Below are 23,656 nucleotides of genomic sequence, written 5' to 3'. Positions count from 1 at the left end.
TGGTGTAATTCTGATAGGTCTGCTTTTATATGTTATTTGACATTTTCCCTTACTGTTTTTAATATTCTTTCTTCATTTTGTGCATTTGGTGTTTTGACTATTATGTGACAGGAGGAATTTCTTTTCTGATCCAATCTATTTGGAGTTCTGTGGGCTTCTTGTATGTTTATGGGAATCTCTTTTTTTAGGTTAGGGAAGTTTTCTTCTCTAATTTTGTGGAAGATATTTACTGGCCCTTTAAGTTGGGAGTCTTACCTCTCTTCTACACCTATTATCCTTAGGTTTGATCTTATCATTGTGTCCTAGATTTCCTGGATGTTTTGAATTAGGAGCTTTTTGTGTTTTACATTTTCTTTGATGGTTATGTCAATGTTTTTTATGGTATCTTCTGCCCCTGAGATTCTCTCTTCTATCTTTCATAATCTGTTGGTGTTGCTTGCATCTATGACCCCTGATCACTTTCCAAGGCTTTCTATCTTCAAGATTGTCCCTCTTTGTGCTTCCTTTATTTTTTCTATTTCCCTTTTTCAATACTTGATGGTTTTTTCAATACTTTTACCTGTTTGGTTCTGTTTTTCTGTAATTCTTCAAGTGATTTTTGTGTTTCCTCTTTAAGGGCTTCTGCTTGTTTCCCTGTGTTGTCCTGTATTTCTTTAAGTTAGTTATTTTTTGTCCTTCTTAAAGTTCTCTATCATCATCATGAGATGTGATTTTAAATACAAATTTTGCTTTTCAGGTCTGTTTGGATAGCCACTGTTTGCTTTGGTGGAAGAACTGGGTTCTGATGATATCAAGTTGTCTTGCTTTCTTTTGCTTAGGTTCTTCCACTTGCCCCTCTCCATCAAGTTGTCTCTGGTGTTAGATTGTCTTGCTGTCTCTGACAGTGGCTTGACCCTCCTTTAAGCCTGTGTGTCAGCTCTCCTGTAGACCTGTTTCTTTCAGCCAGATCTGGATTCAGATAGCTGTGGGACCAGGTCAACTCTGGGAGCAGGCAGAAGCGAGAAATGCCCTGTCCCAGACTGCTCCTGGGTTTGTGTGTCCTGAAGGTACTAGGTAGGTTCCTCTTTTGTCAGGAATGTGAGCAGAAGTCAATAATTTCTTTTAAGATTTTAAGGCCTAGGATTAGTGTGATGTAAATGAACTCTTTCAGGCTATTTTATGTTGTCCAGCTCATTAGTGAGACATATTTTTATGACTTGGGAAATTTTATCTACTCAGTTTATTTATTATTATTGATTATTATTTATTATTTTATTTAAAAAAGAAATAAATGTTTAATAGATTTTTAAAATCATCAGTATTCCATTAATTTATGAAGATACCTAAGTTTTAGATATTTCCTAAAACATATTGCAAAATTATAGCAGAAAGGATTCAGGCTTCTAGTAGCTTCTAAGAGGACAAAGACTATCATGTGAAGAGTTCAGATTAGCAATCCCAATCAAGATTCACTCATTAAGTGTCTTTTTTTCCATATGGGAGTATATCAGGAAGTCATGGCTGAGAAGGAGACTTTCTGCATCCTGGATCATGACCTTGCTAAGCAGGCAGAACTCACTACACTTTTATAATCTAAGTTCTAGGTTTCTTTAAGCCTTCACACTTCTGAGATTCAATTTAAAACTTATTTTAAGGATACATGATATCCTAACAAAACTGAGGATAACAATTAATTTTTAATTACTGTGAATATCCAGCACTGTCAATGTCTCTGGTGGAGGCTTCTGTACCAGCTGAGTAATGCTGAGTGCCTTGAACTCTAATTAGTATGTATATTAACTGAGGTTCAAATTGGTTAAGTGGTTAATGTGCCCAAGTTCATATAACAATCAAACACTAGGATTAACACATTCTGTATAAGTTAAGAGGTGTAGATTCCAGAGTATCACTATGTACAAGGAAGAAACACATCCACTTCCCAGAGCCTGTGTTCTGTATCCTGCAAAAAGAAAAATGATTTTACATTAGCCTGATACGTACTTGTACACCTAACATGTCATGTCAGTGTGTCATGTATGCTAATTTCCTCACTTTCTCTCTCTAAAATCCTTTCCCTACTTATTATATGAGAATAAATATAGAAAGGAATTTTATTTTGTCCTTTGGAATATTCAAATGTATCGATTGCAAATCAGAATTTTGTATGAAACACAAATAAGTCATATATTAGAATAAAAATACATAGTTTTGGATTACTTTCATTGTTTGCTTAAAATAAAAATAACCTCCAAATGACATTGGTTGGAGAGAAAGACACCACACACAGACACACACACACACACACACACACACACACGCACACACACACAGAGAGAGAGAGAGAGAGAGAGAAAGAGAGAGAGAGAGAGAGAGAGATTTCTGTACTTAGGTCTTTTTAAATTTAATCATTAAGTTTCACTATCATTTTTCTATTTTTCTCAAAACTATCAAGGTTATGACTTACACTGAGTGATGGTGATACAGTTTTTATTTGTATTGTATTAAAGTTAGGAAATGATAGTAAGCTAGTACTCTACAGCGTTGCTTAACTATCGGCCAGGTTCTAAATTATAAATAGCTACTAATGTGATAAACCAATTGCAAAGTGTAGTCTCAGTATCCCTACAACAGGGGTGAAAGAGCAGTTGCCTAACTCCACTATATTAAAACTTAAGGAAGCAATTCATGATAATATACCCCAGATGCTGTGAAACTCTGGAGTAGCCACTGCTCTTCATTAGCTTCTCAACTTAGTTTAGTAATGTTTAGTCCAGCAGGCAACATCTATCTAGAGGATTATGTAATCCTTACCAGGGCTTCCCAGAACAGTAAATTATGGCAGTCTGAGACAGTTGAGCCATCTGACTTCATGGAGCTACTTGCTTGAATGTCCTCACAGAGCATGACTTACTAGGAGGATAATATGTATGGATGACTTAATGTCACTTTTGACATTGCAGTTTACAGAACCCTACAGGAGGAAAGGCATTCCGGGTATTCGCTGTTGTTTGACTGGGAACACTTGGAAGGTAAACAGAAAGCCTGCTCCAAGTACCACATTTCTGACATCTATATACAACTGTAACAATACTGTACAGAAGAGAGCAAGTATTGCCAGCCCACCTCCAAAGTACCAATGTATGCCATTCTTGATAGACAAAGTCTCTAAAATAAAACATGGGACATTAGCTTTAGGGAAAGTAATGAACATTTAGTAGTTTTAGAAATCCTGTGTTAAATATTGCTATATTTTAGCAGTTATTTCTACATTTAATTTCATAGTCATGATGTTCTACATTTCTTATATTATATTATATGGTGCTTTGTATATGCCACTGCTGAAGTATATTTAAAGTGACTGTGAAAGCCCCTAGAGAATTATCTGTTCCTTGAAAAGCAATCAGGCCTAAAATTTAAAGAAACTTTTAAGTCACTTTTTTGTTTTCAGACGAGTCCAGTATTGTGTTATGACTATTCTAAATCTCTATCTGCCTTACCCTTAGGACTGGCCAGTTTTTCTCTTGTGTTAAGTTGCATTGTGTCAAATGTTAAGTCTTGATATTGCACTCGTTATTTTGTATTAAAGTAATCTTTATATATCCAAGTGAAAATATTTGGTTCCTTGGGAGGGGTCACACTGCCATGTTCCCCAGGCAGTGTTGGGAGAACACTCCTGGTGTCATATAGTAACTAGAGGGTGAGATGGCAGACAGAGTTTGCTAGCATTGTTAGAACTGAAAAATACACTTTTGTTTGTATCCTGGCAAATACTCCTGCAGGCCAGGAAGTATAATTTAAAAAAAGTCTAATGATGATGAACTGGTGCATTACATTATTATTATTACCACTGGTTTTCATAATGGCAAACAACTTTATGTATAAACCTTTCATTAGTGTGATCCTATGGTAGTGATTTATTTGTTTATGTAAAAATATATTGTGCTTTGATACTTAAATTGTGTAAAATGTTAGATTTTTTTATTCCTGCTGGTGAACTTGTTTTCTATAAGCACATTAAAATTAATCAGTTTCAGAAGATTATTTTTACTTTTAAATGCATACTTTGACTTAGAATCATTCTAAAATAAATAACCAGAGTTGATTTTACTTTTCTAAATTTGACTTACTGACGTCAATATAAATAAGTGCTTACTAGTAGAAATGCACAGAGTCCACCTAATCATGCAGATATTTGTTTTGAGGAAAAATAGTCATTTACTTAGAAACATTATAAGAAAGAGAAATGTTGAATAAGAGGAGAGCTATGAATTTTATAAAGGAGAAATGAAGTATCAGAAAATAAGGTAATGATTATAATTATGAAAGAGCCATATAGAAAATAATTCAAATAATTTTAAATGAGTAGGGATGTAAAAGCCAATAAAATGGAGATCATTTTCATGCAGGGATCAGGGAAAGCCAAATAGGTAATACAAAAGAGAAATGAAAAACAGAGACTCAGAAATTATTTCAGAAAAGTAGTTTAAGAATAAGGCAAAATTACAAGGTCATTTGTTGTGGATTGGCCGGCAGTTAAATTGTTCAAAAGGTAATCAAGAGTAATAAAGCATAGTTTCCTAGAATTATTTTTCCCAAAATACACATTACCAATATATTTTCCATACTGGGACATTTTCATTGTATATAGAACTAGATTTCATAAGGACATTTTATACAAGTGTTTAATTGTAACTTTCTTGCATGTATATGCATGCATGCACCTGTCTTTCACCCAGTTTGTGTTCTGGTCACTGATCTCCCTAAAGAATGTCCATTACTTTTGACAGTCCTTCAGACTGGTCTCTAGTTAGGCTTCACTGGAAATCTTTCCTACTGGTGCACTATCTCCACCTTACCTTTATCCTGCTTTACTCCTTTCCAGGGCATCAACCAAACCCCAGTAGAATTGTTCCCTTCTTTTAATTTCCAATGCCTAAAAAAACTAACCCTATTTTTAAGGCACTTACTATCACATAGTTTATTTTCTCTATAAAATGTGTCTTTGGGTAGCCCACTTAACTCTTTAAATTTCCATCTTACTGCCTATAAAGTGGGACATGTGAAACCTTATAGAGATTGAAACATCATGTATGGTGTGGCAAAAGATATTAGGCATGCAACATGCCATCAAAGTATGTTAGTTTTTATTATATTCATTTTAATATTCATTTTCTGTGGTAAAACTGTTCATCTATTGAAATAATCTGTGTATCTTAATTTTGTTAGGTAGTTTGCATATACCAATGGCCATTTTTTCTCTTCATATTTTATTCTATGAGAATTTCATATTATGTTCACAATTCATTTTAGTCATAGCATCCATAAATCCCTCCCTCCAAGCCCCCTGCGGTCATTTCCCCAACACAACTCCTCAATTTTAAATCTTTGTTTTGTATAACCCACTAAATACAGTTAACACTTCCCATACATGAATAGGTATGGTGATTGGCAAGGAGTGACTTTCCTTCCCTTAATAGCCATCACCTGCTAAAATGGGTTTTCAAATAGAATTGAGAAATTAAGAGCCTGTTTCCCATCCATGCTGGGACCTTTTGACTGACTTGAACTCTTGAAGGTCTGTGCAGGTAACCACAGCTGCTGCACATGTGCAGCATGAAGTCACATCTAGAGGTCAGAATGACACAGCACTCCTCCCCATCCTCTGGTTATTAAACTCTTCTCTTTCCCTCCTCTAAGCCTGGAATGGCTGTGCCAGGACTGAAGAACAGATTTCATCTACAGCTTAGCACTTTCGATCACTTATTCCCAGCACCCTGCACCATGAACAGTTACACCTTGATGTTAACTGTTACCCACTTCAATAGGAAACTTCCCTCACCAAGGTTGAGAGCAGCACAAATCTATAGATATAAACACTAATATTTAGTAGAAAACACTTTGACAACAAAGATTACCAGAAACACAATACCAAGAGTTTCACTCTTAGAACTGATAATTTCCCTAGCCATGGTGACTATGTTTACAGGACTAAGCTTAATTCCTCTCTCTGTAACAGTCCTTCAGTTCAATCAGGAGAGCAGTTGGAATTTCCCATGGAAATTCTACTATTTTGCATTCTTGGACATATTTTGTCTGGCAAATCATATTGTATCATGCAAAGTACAGAGCTAGGTAAGACCATGATGCCTTTTATTCCCAGCAAAAATCTGCATTAGCCAGTACTGTGAAACCTAGCCAGTAGTGAGTTTCTTGGTCAGTTCTAGATTAATTTTCCTTTGTCCTGGGACCTAAATGCATGGTGTTTTAAGAAAAGGGTCTTACCCATAGTTATAGTGGGCAACCAGGAACTATGAAAACAACCTAGATTGTTTTGAGTGCCTCTGGGGTACACCTCATCAATAATTCAACCTATGCATGACTAGTGTTGAGATTTCATTTAACAATCTCTGCCTTCTGGGAGCATGTTTTTCTTCACCCATGCAGGATACGTCTGTTTAAATGCTTTTAAATAAATATTTATGCATAGTGTGTGTGTGTGTGTGTGTGTGTGTGTGTGTGTGTGTGTGTGTGTGTGTGTGTGTGACTTACACATTAGGAGTCCATAAGGCTTACTCATGCATGCTTAGTTTTTTTCTCTATTTCTCTTTTCCTTTACCCTTGATTTCCATCTTGTATTTAATAATGTAATTTTAAAATCTTTACTACTTGTTAATATTTGTTTAATTCTTGGAAAACCATAATTTTTCCTAATAATATGGGGAGCTAATCAAAGAAACAGTCTATGATTTTTGAATCTCCAAACTTCATATTTGGAGTTTTAGATAATTTTCATACAAAAATTCTGTTGTTTAGTTGATATAAAGAAATTATGAGGTATGAGTCCTATTCTGGCAACACAATATTAAAAAACTAAATAAATATAGCAGTGAAATGTTTCATTAATTCATTAGCATTAAGACTGACCTGAATCTTAACAAGGCAGGTGGGAACTGTTTATAATTCAGCAGTTAATGCTGAATAAATCAGTTCTCTTTCTTCTTATCACTGCATCAAAATACCAAAATAGTGACTAATTTTTTCTAATTGAAACCGTATTGGTTATCAATTATGGTTATATTACAGTCAGGACGATGAAAAGCAGAGGACCCGTATATATGTAATTCATAAGTTCAATTCAAAAGAAGCATGCAGAGAAGATGTGGAAATCACATTTTGGTATTCTAAATGCATTCATTGACTTAAAATATAATGCAAAGGGAGAAATCACAGATTGAGTCTTTACGTTAAAAAATAATTTTTTAAAAAATAATAATTTTTAAATGACTCACATGAGAATACCATGGCTAGGAACAATAAAGTGCAAAACAAGTAAATAAACAGTGTTGCCTTGCAGAACATTCTAGTTTCATTTATTAAGAAAATCTTCTACAGGCTATATTGATCACTGTAGAAATTCTTAGAAACAAAATTGTTCTCCAAAAATAGATTCTCGTTAGCAAGATAAATATCATGCTTTAATCAAATGCATGGTATGATCTGTGAAGATTGTAGCATTGTGTACCTACAAAGGTATAATGATAGTAAAGACATTTCTGAGCATTGATAGTAAATACTGAGTACTTACAGATGCAGAGGTATGATAATGGAGAACAATTCTTGCATTAAAAACAGAAGGTGCAAGTTATTGCAGAGACATTCTAGACACAACAATTGTCTTAAAGACAATAGTCTAGGTACATCATGAAGGCAGATACACAGAGATATTTATCTTATCAGTCTGGAGTAATAAGTGCCAGTGCAGAGAAAACTCGCCATTATCTCTTCCCCATCTAGCATCATACTCACCTAGGGATCAAACATCCTCAACCCCTCAAAAGACCAAAACAGTGTATCATTTTATAGCTCAGACAAGCCTAGAGCTTTCTGTACAATGCAAGTTGTTTTGAACTTATGAGCAATCCTCTTTCTTAGCCCCAGAATACTGAGATCAGGTATGGACCTCCATATCCAACTCTATAAGGTTAAATATATATTGCTAAATTTAAAGAGACACCACTATGACACAATACACAATACATTCAGTGGCTTCAGCATTTGATTGAAAAATATATAGATATGAATGACATCAACCTAAGGAATTTATATTAATTGTGAATAGTTTGACACTATTGGGATCCAAGAAGTCTGCCAGTTAATATAACTGGCATTTTTGTAACAGTGGTTTGCACATGAGAAAGAATTACATACATTCAGGGGAAGAGATGTCATTGTAATCTTATACATTATTTATTTTTAATAAGTATCCAGAGATAGGAGATTATATTCCTGCTTTGGTACTAGTACACACTCTCAATGTTGAGTAACATTGTTTGGGACCAGAATTTATAAATAATTCATATCTCCATTTCTCTATATTTAAAATCTTTATCCCTGCTATCTGATGATCTTTGTTAAATGATACCATTCTTCATCAACTAGATTATGACATCACTGAAAAATAGACATTTTATAATCCTGAAAAATATCATGAATTTGCAGTATGCAAGAAGATTGTAAATGAAGAATAGAGATTTTGATTTTATTGAAATTGGTCCATAAAATACATTGACAAGAAAATGGCTGAGATAGCACCAGAAAAGTAGAAGGCTAATTGTCCTCATTACCTTATTATTGCTGTGAAAACACACCATGAGCAATACATATTATAAAGAGCATGCTTAATTTGGCTTATGGCTCCAGACAGCTGGAGTCCTCGTGCCTGACTGAAGCTGTGGCAGCAGGAACAGCTGAGAGTGCACATATTGAACCACAAGTAGGAGACAGAGGGCATATGGGCAATAACAGGGCTCTCTTAAACTTCAAAGTTCACCCCCACTGAAACATTACTGAAACCTCTAATCCTTCTCAAACAGTTAAATCAACTGAGGACCAAGTATTCTAAAATGTGAGCCTTGGGATGCAATCACACAATCAACCATAAAATTTGATTGAGTGGACTACTTTTTCCAGAGAATAGAATGAGTAATTTTTCCTCCCTCAATTCATCAAAGAACAGAATATTATAAATTTTATGAATAAAAATACCATACTCATAAAAGCATGGATATCCTGAAAACATGGTAGCTATGTGATTGGCTAATATACTTTACACTTCCAGAATGTATCTTCTTAGACATCATTCATTCTTCCTCAGACTTCTGCTGCCCTAAGACCCTCAAATATGTTTAAGACATGAAAGTGGAAGTGCTAATAAAACGTAAACACAAGTAGACAAATCTCATATCACCTGACACCAAGATGCAAATATTACAAAGTCATATCAAAAGACATCAACAACTTCAACAACTGTTTATAAGAACTATGCTTACCAAGCAAGAGTAGGCTACTATTGAAACGAAAGTACCAGATTTTGGTGATTAGCTAAAACTCAGTGACTTGATTCCTGGTTGTGAGAGAAGATTGACTTTAGAGGTCAAGTGTGACCTAAAAGTAAGAATTTTATAACCAGTGTAGAAGAAGAAAACATAACCAAAAGTGTTGTATTTGAAACTGCAACAAAATATGTATATTCATCCAAATGTGTGATAATATTAAATTGTGATGGCATGTGAAACTCAGGGCAAATCATGACTGAACATGGAGATTTAGTAAAGACATTTTATGTTATCATATCAGTTTTGTTTCATTTTTTGTTAGGTACTATGTAAGATTTGCTAAACTTTTATTAAAGGTAATATTATGTTCATAACTTTCTTATAATATATGAGGTTTAAATGGAAGAACCTCATTAAAATTACCTAGTTCTTTGAAAATACTCTGCAGATTATTATTACATGTGCATAAACATATGCAGAATAGGATGATGGAGTTAAAATAGTAGATTTTCTCATAACTTGCATGGATTTTATTTCAGATTTTCATGAATTGTTCTCAATTATCTTTAAGAAAATGTATTGGAATATGATTTAGACATAGAGAATGGGTACTGAAAGTTTTTTGTTTCGATGAATTTTTTTATAGTTGTTGTAATTGCAGAACTACAGACTGTCTCAAGAGAAATGTATACTTTCAGTTATGGAATCTGAATGGTGGTACTAAGGTCTTGGAAATACCATAATGGTTCCTTTGATGGTGTTAGGGATAGTGATCATCTCTCCCATGTCCTTCTCTTGTCATAACTTTGTTAGCTAGCAATTTATTCATTCCTTGGATTTGGCACAGATCATTTTCCACAGAACCTTATGTTTGGGTATGGCTCTGTTACAGATTTCCCCTTTCAATAAGGGTGTCAGATGAGTTGGATTAGAGATCCACTCTATTCTCATCCTCATCTTAAGTAATTACATCTGGAATGGCCCTGTGTCCAAATACAGTTACATTCTGAAATACTGGCCATTTGAACATAAGCATGGGAGATAAGCAACAGAATTTAAACCGTAAGTATTTACAAACTTATACATTAATATATGCCATCATGAAAATCAAGATGAAAGCATTTCCATGGTCCTCCCCAAATTTTCCTGTGTTTTTCTGACAAGTCTCAATTTCCTGAGATTGTGGGAATTAACTTTTGAACACTGATATTTATCAGAATTTTCTGCAGTTCCCTCGAATTGTGATTATCAGTATCTACTGGAACTGCTTTAAATCTAACTCCTTTTGTTATTTTTCATACATTTTTCTTATCATTGGATATTATTTTCATCTTACAAATGCACATCAGATTGCTTATCCTTTCACCTGCCAACTGGTATCAACATTGTTCTGTGTCTCATCTTATGGGGAACAAGGTACATGGACACTTCATGAACAATTCTTCACACATATATTTACTTTCATTCATTTGAGGTAAATAAGTAAACTTTAGGTCATATGGTAGACATATGACTGAGTTTAACTTGGTTGAATTATTGTTTAAGGTGTTGTTTATTCCTGCAGTAATGTGAGAAGACCTTTGTTTGAAGATAGGCAAACTTGATAATTTTACTCTAATTTGGGTATTCAATGCATGTGTAATGACACCTTCTGAGCTTTTGCATTTATGTAACAGCTAAGTCTATTGAGTATCTTTTCAATCATCATTTGTTTTTGTACCTTATAAGCTCAGTGCTTCTTCAAATCTTTTGCCCATTTAAAAGTTGTATTATTGAGTTATAGCAGTGAGATTATTTTACATATCCTTGACTCAAGGTCTTTGTATTAATACACAATTCAAATATTTTCATCCTCTTAGTAGCATACTAGCAGAAATTCTAAATACTGATGAAAAGCCAACTTAATAATCTTCTTTGTTTCATATACTTTTTGTGTCATGCCTAAGATAAATATAACATGTTGCAAGGATTTTCTCTTAAGTTTTCTTCTATGTATTTTATAATTATGTAGTTGTATTGATTTAGTTTTGGTGCATTGTGTAAGTTAGGGGTATTAATTCATGTTGGTTTTTTTGCCTACAGTCATTTAGTTTTCCATATACATTTGTTGAAAGGACTATTCTCTCCCGACCTTATATTAGGACTACATTAGAAAGCCAATTTCTAGAAATACTCTTCCAACAATGTCTCATGATGATTTAAGATAAACAACTTATATCATCTTAAATGTTCCTACAGCTTTGTTAACAAAAGGAAAAAAATCAAGTGTAGTTTAGTGATAGTTTATTTACTCCATATATCAAAAATATTATTACTATTGACTTTAAATTATTTGGAAATTTTATTCTGAGATTAATTTGTTTGATACTATTATCACTCCAGGCTTTTTATGACTGAGCATGAAAGATCCATTTGTACCATTTATTTAACTTTTTTAGAGATCTAATTTGTATGCATTGTAGTATATGCATTATACTGAGTATACGATTTCCTAATGACTGGCAAATACATAGCTAACTAGCAAACACCACTGTTTTCTTTGGTGCAGAAGCTAATTTGATGCTAGTTTGCTGATCTTGTCTGTCACTATTCTAATTCTACAGTCACCTCTCTGTCTTCTGCCATGATTGTATTAGCTCCTATAGAATTTCAGACATGAAATTAATGTAACTTTTTGAATCTGGCTTATTTCATATATGATAACATTTCACATATTGACACCATGTTGTTGTATGCTTACATAATTCCTTGCATTGTTCTGAATAGCACCCTGTGATATGAAGGTACTATGCTATATTTCAACATTACTCATTAAAGATGTCATAAATAAAGCCTTTTAGAGAATGCTTGCAAAGTTATTGGTATGGTTTGTATATGCTCAGTCCAGAGAGTGGCACTATTATAAGGTATGGCCTTGTTGGAGAAGGTGTGTCACTGGGTGTGGGCTTTAAGACCCTTATCCTAGTTGTCTGGAAGTGAGTCTTCTCCTGGATATCTTCAGATCAAGACATAGAATTCTCATCTCCTCCCATGTAATGCTTGTCTGGATGCTGCCATGCTCCCTCCTTGATGATAATGGACTGAAACTCTGAACCTGTAAGCCATCCTCAATTAAATGTCCTTTATAAGAGTTGCCTTGGTCATGGTGTCTCTTCACATCAATGAAAACCCTAACTAAGATAGTTCTGGTGTGTGTGTGTGTGTGTGTGTGTGTGTGTGTGTGTGTGTGTGCGTGCGTGCGTGTATGTCTGTCTGTCTGTCTGTCTGTCTGTGTCTGTGTCTGTGTCTGTGTCTGTGTGTCTGTGCATGCATTTCTTTTATAAATCTCTAAACAGTTTTCTAAAATGGTTCTACAACTTTAGTATAGCCTCCAAAAATATATGAGAACTAGCTGATAACCGTCTCCTGTTTTATTGTCATGTCAATATGTATGCAGTGAGATTGCACTATAATAAAGTAATTTTTTTAATAAAGTTATTTTTAACCACTCTATTTCTTGTAGTTTGAAATGGTATTTTTATTATGGGATTCAAGTAAGTCTTGGTTGTTTTGTGTGTGTGTGTGTGTGTGTGTGTGTGTGTGTGTTTATTTTCAAAATAACACATTTAATTTATTTACATTTTTTTCACTTTACATCTCAAATATTAGCCACCACCCCATCTCCTCCCAGTCCACCTATCACACAGTTCCTCCCCTCATTTCCCTATCCTCTTCACCTCTAAAAAAGGTAAAGTTCCAATGGGTATCACCCCACCCTGGCACAAGTCACTACAGGACTAGGCAAATGCGCTCCCACTGAGCCCAGACAAGGTAGGGAAACAGGATCCATAGGCACTCAACAGATTCAGGGACAGCCCATGCTCCAGTTGTTGGATGACTCACATGAGGACCAAGATGCACATCTACTACATATGTGTGGAGGACCTAGATCCCAGCCCACGCTTTCTCTTTGATTGGTTGTTCTATGTCTGGGAGCCCTTAAGCATCCAGGTTAGTTGAATATTGGTCTTCCTGTGGAATCCCATCCAATTCAGAAACCTCTGTCCTTTCCCCAACTCTTCCACGGACTCCTCAAGCTCCATCTAATGTTTGGCTGTAGGTCTCTGCATCTGTTTCCATTTATGCTAGGATACTGTCTGTCGTAACAACAAAATTAACATTAATAGTGTCAGGGGTTTGTTCTTACCCATTGGTTCTTTCTCAATTTGGGTCAGTCATTCATTGGCCTTTCCCTTTGTCCCTGCATAATTCACATTTTTGGGTCAAAGGTTTTGTGAGTGTGCTGGTGTCCTTATCCTTCCACTGAGAGTCCTGCATGGGTTCAGGAGGTGGACACTTCAGACTCCATATTCCCCACTGTTAGGAGTCTCAGCTAGAGTCACCCCCATGGACTCTCTGGGGCCTCCCATTGTCCTGGGATTAAAGCTGGACTTCAACAACAACACAAGCAACAGAAAGCCTACACACTGTATTCAGTGATCACTGGGTCCAGCAAGAAAAAAAGACATTAAATATGTTCTAGAAATCAATAAAAACAAAGACAAAACATACCTAAAATTATGGGACACAAAGTAGCACAACCAAGTGGAATAGGTGTCAGGAAATAATGAAACTAAGGACTTAAGTCAATCAATTAGAAACAGAGAAGAATACAAAGAGTCAAGAAACCCAAGACCTGGTTCTTTAAGAAAATCAACAAAATAGACAAACACTTAGCCAAACTAATTAAAAGGTAGAGAGACAATACCCAAATTAACAAAATCAGAAATGAAAAGTAAGACATAGCAACAGATACTGTAGGAATTAAAAAATCATTAGGTCCTATGAAAACACAGGACACATCAGTTTCCATCTTGGGACTGGAGATTAATAAAAGCATGTGATGATAAGTCTGTAAGGAATCCTTAAATCAGAGTAGTCCTAGACTGATTGACAGTTATCTCTCTGTGATGGATTTCAGCCGCACTGAAATGCTTTCTGTTATAAAAATTGCCATGGTCATGATGTCTCTTCACAGCAATGAAATCCTAACTAAGATCTGGTCGTTCTGCTTTCCACTTACATGGTATTTTCTGTCTGAATGGAAATAATGATTCAGAGGGCATACTGTTTGAATGCAAGATGTCAAGCACTTACTGAGAAATGTCTAGGCATGGTAAGAAAGAAAAAGGAGAGACACAGGGACACTATCAGACACAGTTATGCCTATTATCCAATTAGTGGAACAATCAGATATCAGTTTACAGTAACTAACAAATAAAAAGAATAGGGAAGTGGAAGAGGTACAAGAAAAGGTATTGAGGAACAATTAATTTAAAAAGAGGCCATGCATTTGAATGAAAGCAAGGAGGGGTATATAGAAGAGTAATAAGAAAGGGAAGAGAGAAATGGTATAACTATATTATAATTTCAAAAATAAATGAAATAGTATTTTTACTCTAATAAAAACTAAAAATCAGAACTGGAATCTGTCAAAAGCAAACATTTTCAACTGTAATATAACTGATGGAATGAAGACTTGTCCAATGCTAAGATGCAAACTGATCATATGATGATCTAGTGGGTAACTGTCTTTATTCTAATTAGCAGAACAAATGAGACTGTTAATAGTAATTAACCTAGAAGTTAACAGATCTCCCAGTAACATTGCCTTCTTTACATGTACAATTGACCTGAAGTCCCTGAAAGGAGTGCATGCAGAGTCCTGAGATGGAAATATTAATCAGACATTATCAAGAAAGAACAATATTATATATTTATATAGGAAAATGGCTATACATATTAATAAGTAGTGATAACATGTAATTGAAATGTACATTATCTCACAATTACCCCTTTAATATATATTCAATGAAGTAACTTTCATTGCCCATACTTGGAAACTTGGAAGTGTTTTATGCTTTTTCTTCTTCTGAAATGATCTATAATCACTTTAAATTGCCAAGTCTAAGTTTTCATGTTTCATCTTCTCATTTGTACTAAATATTATATTGCCAAATTATAATGTGCTGCTTAAGATAATTGAAAAGTTCCCTGTGGTACAGAGGTCCTCTGTGTTCCAGATTCCAGCATGTTTCTATCAGATGCCTCTCATGTACCACCTATCCTGGACTTGGACCCTGGTGTCTGTAAATGAGAGAAATACTCTAGGTTTTTCCAAAAATAAAAACTCTGCACCCTTGAGAACAGCTGAAAGATTAATAATTTCTAACAGAGGTCAGAGTCATTATTACTTATTCCATGACATAAAAGTGTCTGCTGAGGGAACGAGAAGCCGAAAGCTCACCAGTAGAGTGAGGTCACCATTGGGAACTTCAGGAGATGGCCTGAACATGGCTTCTCTAGAGACTTTACGCTGAGAGTTTGTAAACCCCTATTTAATAACATAACTTTTATTTCCTCTCTCCCTCAGACTACTGTAGACATTTCTGCTGGATGTTGTACCTGACTTGATGTTTTGCTGTCTGCTCTTCTTACCTGTCTGTTACTTGCTTTTAGATCTATTACTTTTGCTTGCTCCATGTAATAAATTTACTCATTTTGAACACATTAAAAAGTTTATCCTTGATCATTTTTTGAGACCATTCAGGACAAAATTATTTCGCCCTTTTTTAAAAATAAAAGATCAATCAAATATTTGTCAATTCAACTCAAAGTTAAGTCTTTCCTTCCCTCTCATCTGTTATATGTGTAGCTACTGAAGCTGCTCTACTTCTACAGGTCTTCTGGTTTTAAATGTGTCTATTCTACTTCAGGTCTATTGCATCTGACTTCAACAGTGGTCATCTATCTTTCTTTCTTTCTATCCATCCATCATTTATCATTTATCTATCATCTAATCTATCTATCATCACCTATTATCTTACTTTCTTGTCTCCCTCCTTCTCTCCCTTCCTCCTTTATTTACTCCTCTCTTTCATTCTTTCAATTTTTTATTCTTAGGGCTTTTTTATTTAACTATCCTTACTTATTCTATAAGGTCTCATTCTATCTCACAGGACAGAGTCAAGCTAACAAGCTCTAGTTATATCTTCCAGCTTTTGTACAATATTGTTTGCAAAGGTGAAGAATTGAGATGTTTCCATGTGGCTTACTCTTATCTCTGAAGACTTCTTATAATATAGATAAGAATATATTATCTCAGATACCCTATTGCTGAGAAGTTCTGGAACATTTCATCCTAAAACTAAAGAATATAACAACTTCTCAGCACCTCACGGTACTTTCTCCAAAATTGACCATATAATCAGTCACAAAATGGCCTCAACAGATCTAAGAAGATTGAAACAATCCATGCATCCTATTTGATCACCACGGACTTCAATAACAATACAAACCACAGAAACCCGACATACTCAAGGAAGTTGATAACTTGGATGAAGAAGAAATAGAGAAATCAGTTTCTTGAAAACCAAATCCAAGTACACATCAAAAAGATCGTCCATCATGATCAAGTAGGCTTCATCCCAGCAATGCAGGGGATTCATCAACATAATTAACTATATAAACAAATTCATGGGAAAAAAAAGCATATGATCGTCTCATTAGGCACTGGGAAAGCATTTGACAAAATTTGGCACCACTTCATGGCAAAAGTCTTGGAAAGGACAGGAATTCAAGGTCCATACTTAAACATAATAAAAGCAATATACAACATTTCAGTAGCTAACATCAAACTAAATGGAGAGAAACTTGAAGCAATGCCACTAAAATCAAGGACTAGACAAGGCTACCCACTCTTTCCCTAGTTATTCACTATACTACTCTAAATCCTATCTAGAACAATCAGACAATAACAGGAGGCTAACGGGATACATATTGGAAAGGAAGAAGTCTAAATATCACTATTTGCAGAGGATATGAAAGTATACGTAAGTGACCTCAAAAATTACACCAGAGAAGTACTAAGCCTGATAAACAAGTTCAACAAAGTAGCTGGATATAAAATTAATATAAATAAATCAGTAGCCTTCTTCTTCTAAAAGATAAACAGGTTGAGAATGAAATTATGGAAATGACCTACTTCACAATAGTCACAAATAATATTAAATACCAAGGTGTGACTCTAACCAAGCAAGTGAAACATCGGTATGACAAGAATGTTGTCTCTGAAGAAAGAAATTGAAGAAAATCTTAAAAAAATGGAAAGATCTTCCATGTTCATGGATTGACAGGATTAATATTGTAATAATGGCCATGGCCATCTTACCAAAAGCAATATACAGATTCAACACATCAAAATTACAACTTACTTCTTCACAAAGATAGAAAAAGCAATACCCAACATTCAATTGGAATATCAAAAAAAAGGATAACCAAAATTGTCCTCAACAATAAAAGAACTTCAGGGAGAATCACTATCCCTGACCTCAAGCTGTATTACAGAGCAATCATGATAAAACTGCATGGTTTTGGTACAGGGATAGTCAGGTAGGTTAATGGAACAGAACTGAAGACTCAGAAGTGAACACACACACTTATGGCCCCTTGATTTTTGACAAAGGAGTGAAAACAATCCAGTGGCAAAAAGGTAGCATTTTTAATGAAGAATGGCTGGTTCAACTGGCGATCAGCATGTAGCAGAATGTATATTGACCCATTCTTATCACCCTGTACAAAGCTCAAGTCCAAGTGTATCAAGGACCTCCACATAAACCCAGACACACAAAAAACTACTAGAAGAAAGAGTGAGGAAGAATCTCCATCACATGGGCACTGGGGAATATTTCCTGAACAGAACACTAATGACTTATGCTCTAAGATTAAGAATCACTAAATGGGACCTTTAAAATTGCAAAGCTTCTGTAAGGCAAAAGACACTGTTATTAGGACAAATCAGCAACTAACAGATTGGGAAAAGATGTTTACATCTCATAGAGGCCTCGTATCTAATACATACAAAGAAGTCTAAAAGCTAAACTCCAGAGAGTCAAATTACCCTATTAAGAAATGGGGTATCAGGAAGTCCCACACCCGCGGATCCTGGCCCACAGCAGCTCTCTGCTCCCAGACCCGGTGAGAGAGAGACCCAACCGCCTGGTCAGGTGGGCACTCCTGAGGCTGCAGAGCAGAAGAGACCACCAACACTGCTCACCCCTGCCCACATCCCTGGCCCAAGAGGAAACTGTATAAGGCCTCTGGGCTCCCGTGGGGGAGGGCCCAGGAGCCGCAGGACCCCTGCCTGAGACACCGCTGGAACCTGAAAGAAACAGACCAGATAAACAGTTCTCTGCACCCAAATCCCGTGGGAGGGAGAGCTAAACCTTCAGAGAGGCAGACAAGCCTGGGAAACCAGAAGAGACTGCTCCCTGCACACACATCTCGGACGCCAGAGGAAAAAGCCAAAGACCATCTGGAACCCTGGTGCACTGAAGCTCCCGGAAGGGGCGGCACAGGTCTTCCTGGTTGCGGCCCCTGCAGAGAGCCCGTGGGCAGCACCCCACGAGCAAACTTGAGCCTCAGGACCACAGGTAAGACCAAATTTTCTGCTGCAAGAAAGCTGCCTGGTGAACTCAAGACACAGGCCCACAGGAACAGCTGAAGACCTGTAGAGAGGAAAAACTACACGCCCGAAAGCAGAACACTCTGTCCCCATAACTGACTGAAAGAGAGGAAAACAGGTCTACAGCACTCCTGACACACAGGCTTATAGGACAGTCTAGCCACTGTCAGAAATAGCAGAACAAAGTAACACTAGAGATAATCTGATGGCGAGAGGCAAGCGCAGGAACACAAGCAACAGAAACCAAGACTACATGGCATCATCAGAGTCCAATTCTCCCACCAAAGCAAACACGGAATATACAAACACACCAGAAAAGCAATGTCTAGTTTCAAAATCATATTTGATCATGATAATGGAGGACTTCAAGAAAGACATGAAGAACTCCCTTAGAGAACAAGTAGAAGCCTACAGAGAGGAATCGCAAAAATACCTGAAAGAATCGCAAAAATTCCTGAAAGAACTCCAGGAAAACATAAATAAACAAGTAGAAGCCCATAGAAAGGAGACACAAAAATCCCTGAAAGAATTCCAGGAAAACACAATCAAACAGTTGAAGGAATTAAAAATGGAAATAGAAGCAATCAAGAAAGAACACATGGAAACAACCATGGATATAGAAAACCAAAAGAAGAGACAAGGAGCTGTAGATACAAGCTTCACCAACAGAATACAAGAGATGGAAGAGAGAATCTCAGGAGCAGAAGATTCCATAGAAATCATTGACTCAACTGTCAAAGATAATGTAAAGCAGAAAAAGCTATTGGTCCAAAACATACAGGAAATCCAGGACTCAATGAGAAGATCAAACCTAAGGATAATAGGTATAGAAGAGAGTGAAGACTCCCAGCTCAAAGGAGCAGTAAATATCTTCAACAAAATCATAGAAGAAAACTTCCCTAACCTAAAAAAAGAGATACCCATAGACATACAAGAAGCCTACAGAACTCCAAATAGATTGGACCAGAAATGAAACACCTCCCGTCACATAATTATCAAAACACCAAACGCACAAAATAAAGAAAGAATATTAAAAGCAGTAAGGGAAAAAGGTCAAGTAACATATAAAGGGAGACCTATCAGAATCACACCAGACTTCTCGCCAGAAACTATGAAGGCCAGAAGATCCTGGACTGATGTCATACAGACCCTAAGAGAACATAAATGCCAGCCCAGGTTACTGTATCCAGCAAAACTCTCAATTAACATTGATGGAGAAACCAAGATATTCCATGACAAAACCAAATTTACATAATATCTTTCCGCAAATCCAGCACTACAAAGGATAATAAATGGTAAAGCCCAACATAAGGAGGCAAGCTATACCCTAGAAGAAGCAAGAAACTAATCGTCTTGGCAACAAAACAAAGAGAATGAAAGCACACAAATATAACCTCACATCCAAATATGAATATAAAGGGAAACAATAATCACTATTCCTTAATATCTCTCAATATCAATGGCCTCAACTCCCCAATAAAAAGACATAGATTAACAAACTGGATACGCAACGAGGACCCTGCATTCTGCTGCCTACAGGAAACACACCTCAGAGACAAAGACAGACACTACCTCAGAGTGAAAGGCTGGAAAACAACTTTCCAAGCAAATGGTCAGAAGAAGCAAGCTGGAGTAGCCATTCTAATATCAAATAAAATCAATTTCCAACTAAAAGTCATCAAAAAAGTTAAGGAAGGACACTTCATATTCATCAAAGGAAAAATCCACCAAGATGAACTCTCAATCCTAAATATCTATGCCCCAAATACAAGGGCACCTACATACGTAAAAGAAACCTTACTAAAGCTCAAAACACACATTGCACCTCACACAATAATAGTGGGAGATTTCAACACCCCACTCTCATCAATGGACAGATCATGGAAACAGAAATTAAACAGTGATGTCGACAGACTAAGAGAAGTCATGAGCCAAATGGACTTAACGGATATTTATAGAACATTCTATCCTAAAGCAAAAGGATATACCTTCTTCTCAGCTCCTAATGGTACTTTCTCCAAAATTGACCACATAATTGGTCAAAAAACGGGCCTCAACAGGTACAGAAAGATAGAAATAATCCCATGCGTGCTATCGGACCACCACGGCCTAAAACTGGTCTTCAATAACAATAAGGGAAGAATGCCCACATATACGTGGAAATTGAACAATGCTCTACTCAATGATAACCTGGTCAAGGAAGAAATAAAGAAAGAAATTAAAAACTTTTTAGAATTTAATGAAAATGAAGATACAACATACTCAAACTTATGGGACACAATGAAAGCTGTGCTAAGAGGAAAACTCATAGCGCTGAGTGCCTGCAGAAAGAAACAGGAAAGAGCATATGTCAGCAGCTTGACAGCACACCTAAAAGCTCTAGAACAAAAAGAAGCAAATACACCCAGGAGGAGTAGAAGCCAGGAAATAATCAAACTCAGAGCTGAAATCAACCAAGTAGAAACAAAAAGGACCATAGAAAGAATCAACAGAACCAAAAGTTGGTTCTTTGAGAAAATCAACAAGATAGATAAACCCTTAGCCAGACTAACGAGAGGACACAGAGAGTGCGTCCAAATTAACAAAATCAGAAATGAAAAGGGAGAGATAACTACAGATTCAGAGGAAATTCAAAAAATCATCAGATCTTACTATAAAAACCTATATTCAACAAAACTTGAAAATCTTCAGGAAATGGACAATTTCCTAGACAGATACCAGGTATCGAAGTTAAATCAGGAACAGATAAACCAGTTAAACAACCCCATAACTCCTAAGGAAATAGAAGCAGTCATTAAAGGTCTCCCAACCAAAAAGAGCCCAGGTCAAGACGGGTTTAGTGCAGAATTCTATCAAACCTTCATAGAAGACCTCATACCAATATTATCCAAACTGTTCCACAAAATTGAAACAGATGGAGCCCTACCGAATTCCTTCTACGAAGCCACAATTACTCTTATACCTAAACCACACAAAGACACAACAAAGAAAGAGAACTTCAGACCAATTTCCCTTATGAATATCGACGCAAAAATACTCAATAAAATTCTGGCAAACCGAATTCAAGAGCACATCAAAACAATCATCCACCATGATCAAGTAGGCTTCATCCCAGGCATGCAGGGATGGTTTAATATACGGAAAACCATCAACGTGATCCATTATATAAACAAACTGAAAGAACAGAACCACATGATCATTTCATTAGATGCTGAGAAAGCGTTTGACAAAATTCAACACCCCTTCAAGATAAAAGTCCTGGAAAGAATAGGAATTCAAGGCCCATACCTAAACATAGTAAAAGCCATATACAGCAAACCAGTTGCTAACATTAAACTAAATGGAGAGAAACTTGAAGCAATCCCACTAAAATCAGGGACTAGACAAGGCTGCCCACTCTCTCCCTACTTATTCAATATAGTTCTTGAAGTTCTAGCCAGAGCAATCAGACAACAAAAGGAGATCAAGGGGATACAGATCGGAAAAGAAGAGGTCAAAATATCACTATTTGCAGATGACATGATAGTATATTTAAGTGATCCCAAAAGTTCCACCAGAGAACTACTAAAGCTGATAAACAACTTCAGCAAAGTGGCTGGGTATAAAATTAACTCAAATAAATCAGTTGCCTTCCTCTATACAAAAGAGAAACAAGCCGAGAAAGAAATTAGGGAAATGACACCCTTCATAATAGTCCCAAATAATATAAAGTACCTCGGTGTGACTTTAACCAAGCAAGTAAAAGATCTGTACAATAAGAACTTCAAGACACTGAGGAAAGAAATTGAAGAAGACCTCAGAAGATGGAAAGATCTCCCATGCTCATGGATTGGCAGGATTAATATAGTAAAAATGGCCATTTTCCCAAAAGCAATCTACAGATTCAATGCAATCCCCATCAAAATACCAATCCAATTCTTCAAAGAGTTAGACAGAAAAATTTGCAAATTCATCTGGAATAACAAAAAACCCAGGATAGCTAAACCTATCCTCAACAATAAAAGGACTTCAGGGGGAATCACTATCCCTGAACTCAAGCAGTATTACAGAGCAATAGTGATAAAAACTGCATGGTATTGGTACAGAGACAGACAGATAGACCAATGGAATAGAATTGAAGACCCAGAAATGAACCCACACACCTATGGTCACTTGATTTTAGACAAAGGAGCCAAAACCATCCAATGGAAAAAAGATAGCATTTTCAGCAAATGGTGCTGTTTCAACTGGAGGGCAACATGTAGAAGAATGCAGATCGATCCATGCTTATCACCCTGTACAAAGCTTAAGTCCAAGTGGATCAAGGACCTCCACATCAAACCAGACACACTCAAACTAATAGAAGAAAAACTAGGGAAGCATCTGGAACACATTGGCACTAGAAAAAATTTCCTGAACAAAACACCAATGGCTTATGCTCTAAGATCAAGAATCAACAAATGGGATCTCATAAAACTGCAAAGCTTCTGTAAGGCAAAGGACACTGTGGTTAGGACAAAACGGCAACCAACAGATTGGGAAAAGATCTTTACCAATCCTACAACAGATAGAGGCCTTATATCCAAAATATACAAAGAACTCAAGAAGTTAGACCGCAGGGAAACAAATAACCCTATTAAAAAATGGGGTTCGGGGCTGGGGATTTAGCTCAGTGGTAGAGCGCTTACCCAGGAAGCGCAAGGCCCTGGGTTCGGTCCCCAGCTCCAAAAAAAAAAAAAATGGGGTTCAGAGCTAAATAAAGAATTCACAGCTGAGGAATGCCGAATGGCTGAGAAACACCTAAAGAAATGTTCAACATCTTTACTCATAAGGGAAATGCAAATCAAAACAACCCTGAGAT

The 23,656-nt window shown here is 36.2% G+C and overlaps 1 protein-coding gene across 4 annotated transcripts in view; it reads left to right on the top strand.

Annotated features, from left to right (window-relative positions):
• Positions 1-12,168, top strand: part of Crispld1 (cysteine-rich secretory protein LCCL domain containing 1) — a 47,296-nt gene extending 35,128 nt beyond the window's left edge. The window contains exons 15-16 of one of the 4 annotated variants that reach the window (XM_008763477.4): positions 2,940-3,008; positions 10,207-12,168. In XM_008763477.4, coding sequence (XP_008761699.1) covers positions 2,940-2,991 — 52 coding nt within the window. In that variant the 3' untranslated portion in view covers positions 2,992-3,008; positions 10,207-12,168. Of the gene's footprint in view, positions 1-2,939; positions 9,607-10,206 lie in introns of those variants that run through there. The other 3 variants (XM_039110140.2, XM_063287849.1, NM_001134963.1) reach the window with 3 other exon arrangements.
• The last annotated feature ends 11,488 nt before the right edge of the window (positions 12,169-23,656 follow it).

This window comes from Rattus norvegicus, chromosome 5, assembly GCF_036323735.1.
Source record: "Rattus norvegicus strain BN/NHsdMcwi chromosome 5, GRCr8, whole genome shotgun sequence".
NCBI lineage: Eukaryota > Metazoa > Chordata > Mammalia > Rodentia > Muridae > Rattus > Rattus norvegicus.
Note: the sequence above shows the minus strand (reverse complement) of the source record. Positions and strands in the feature narration are given on the sequence as shown.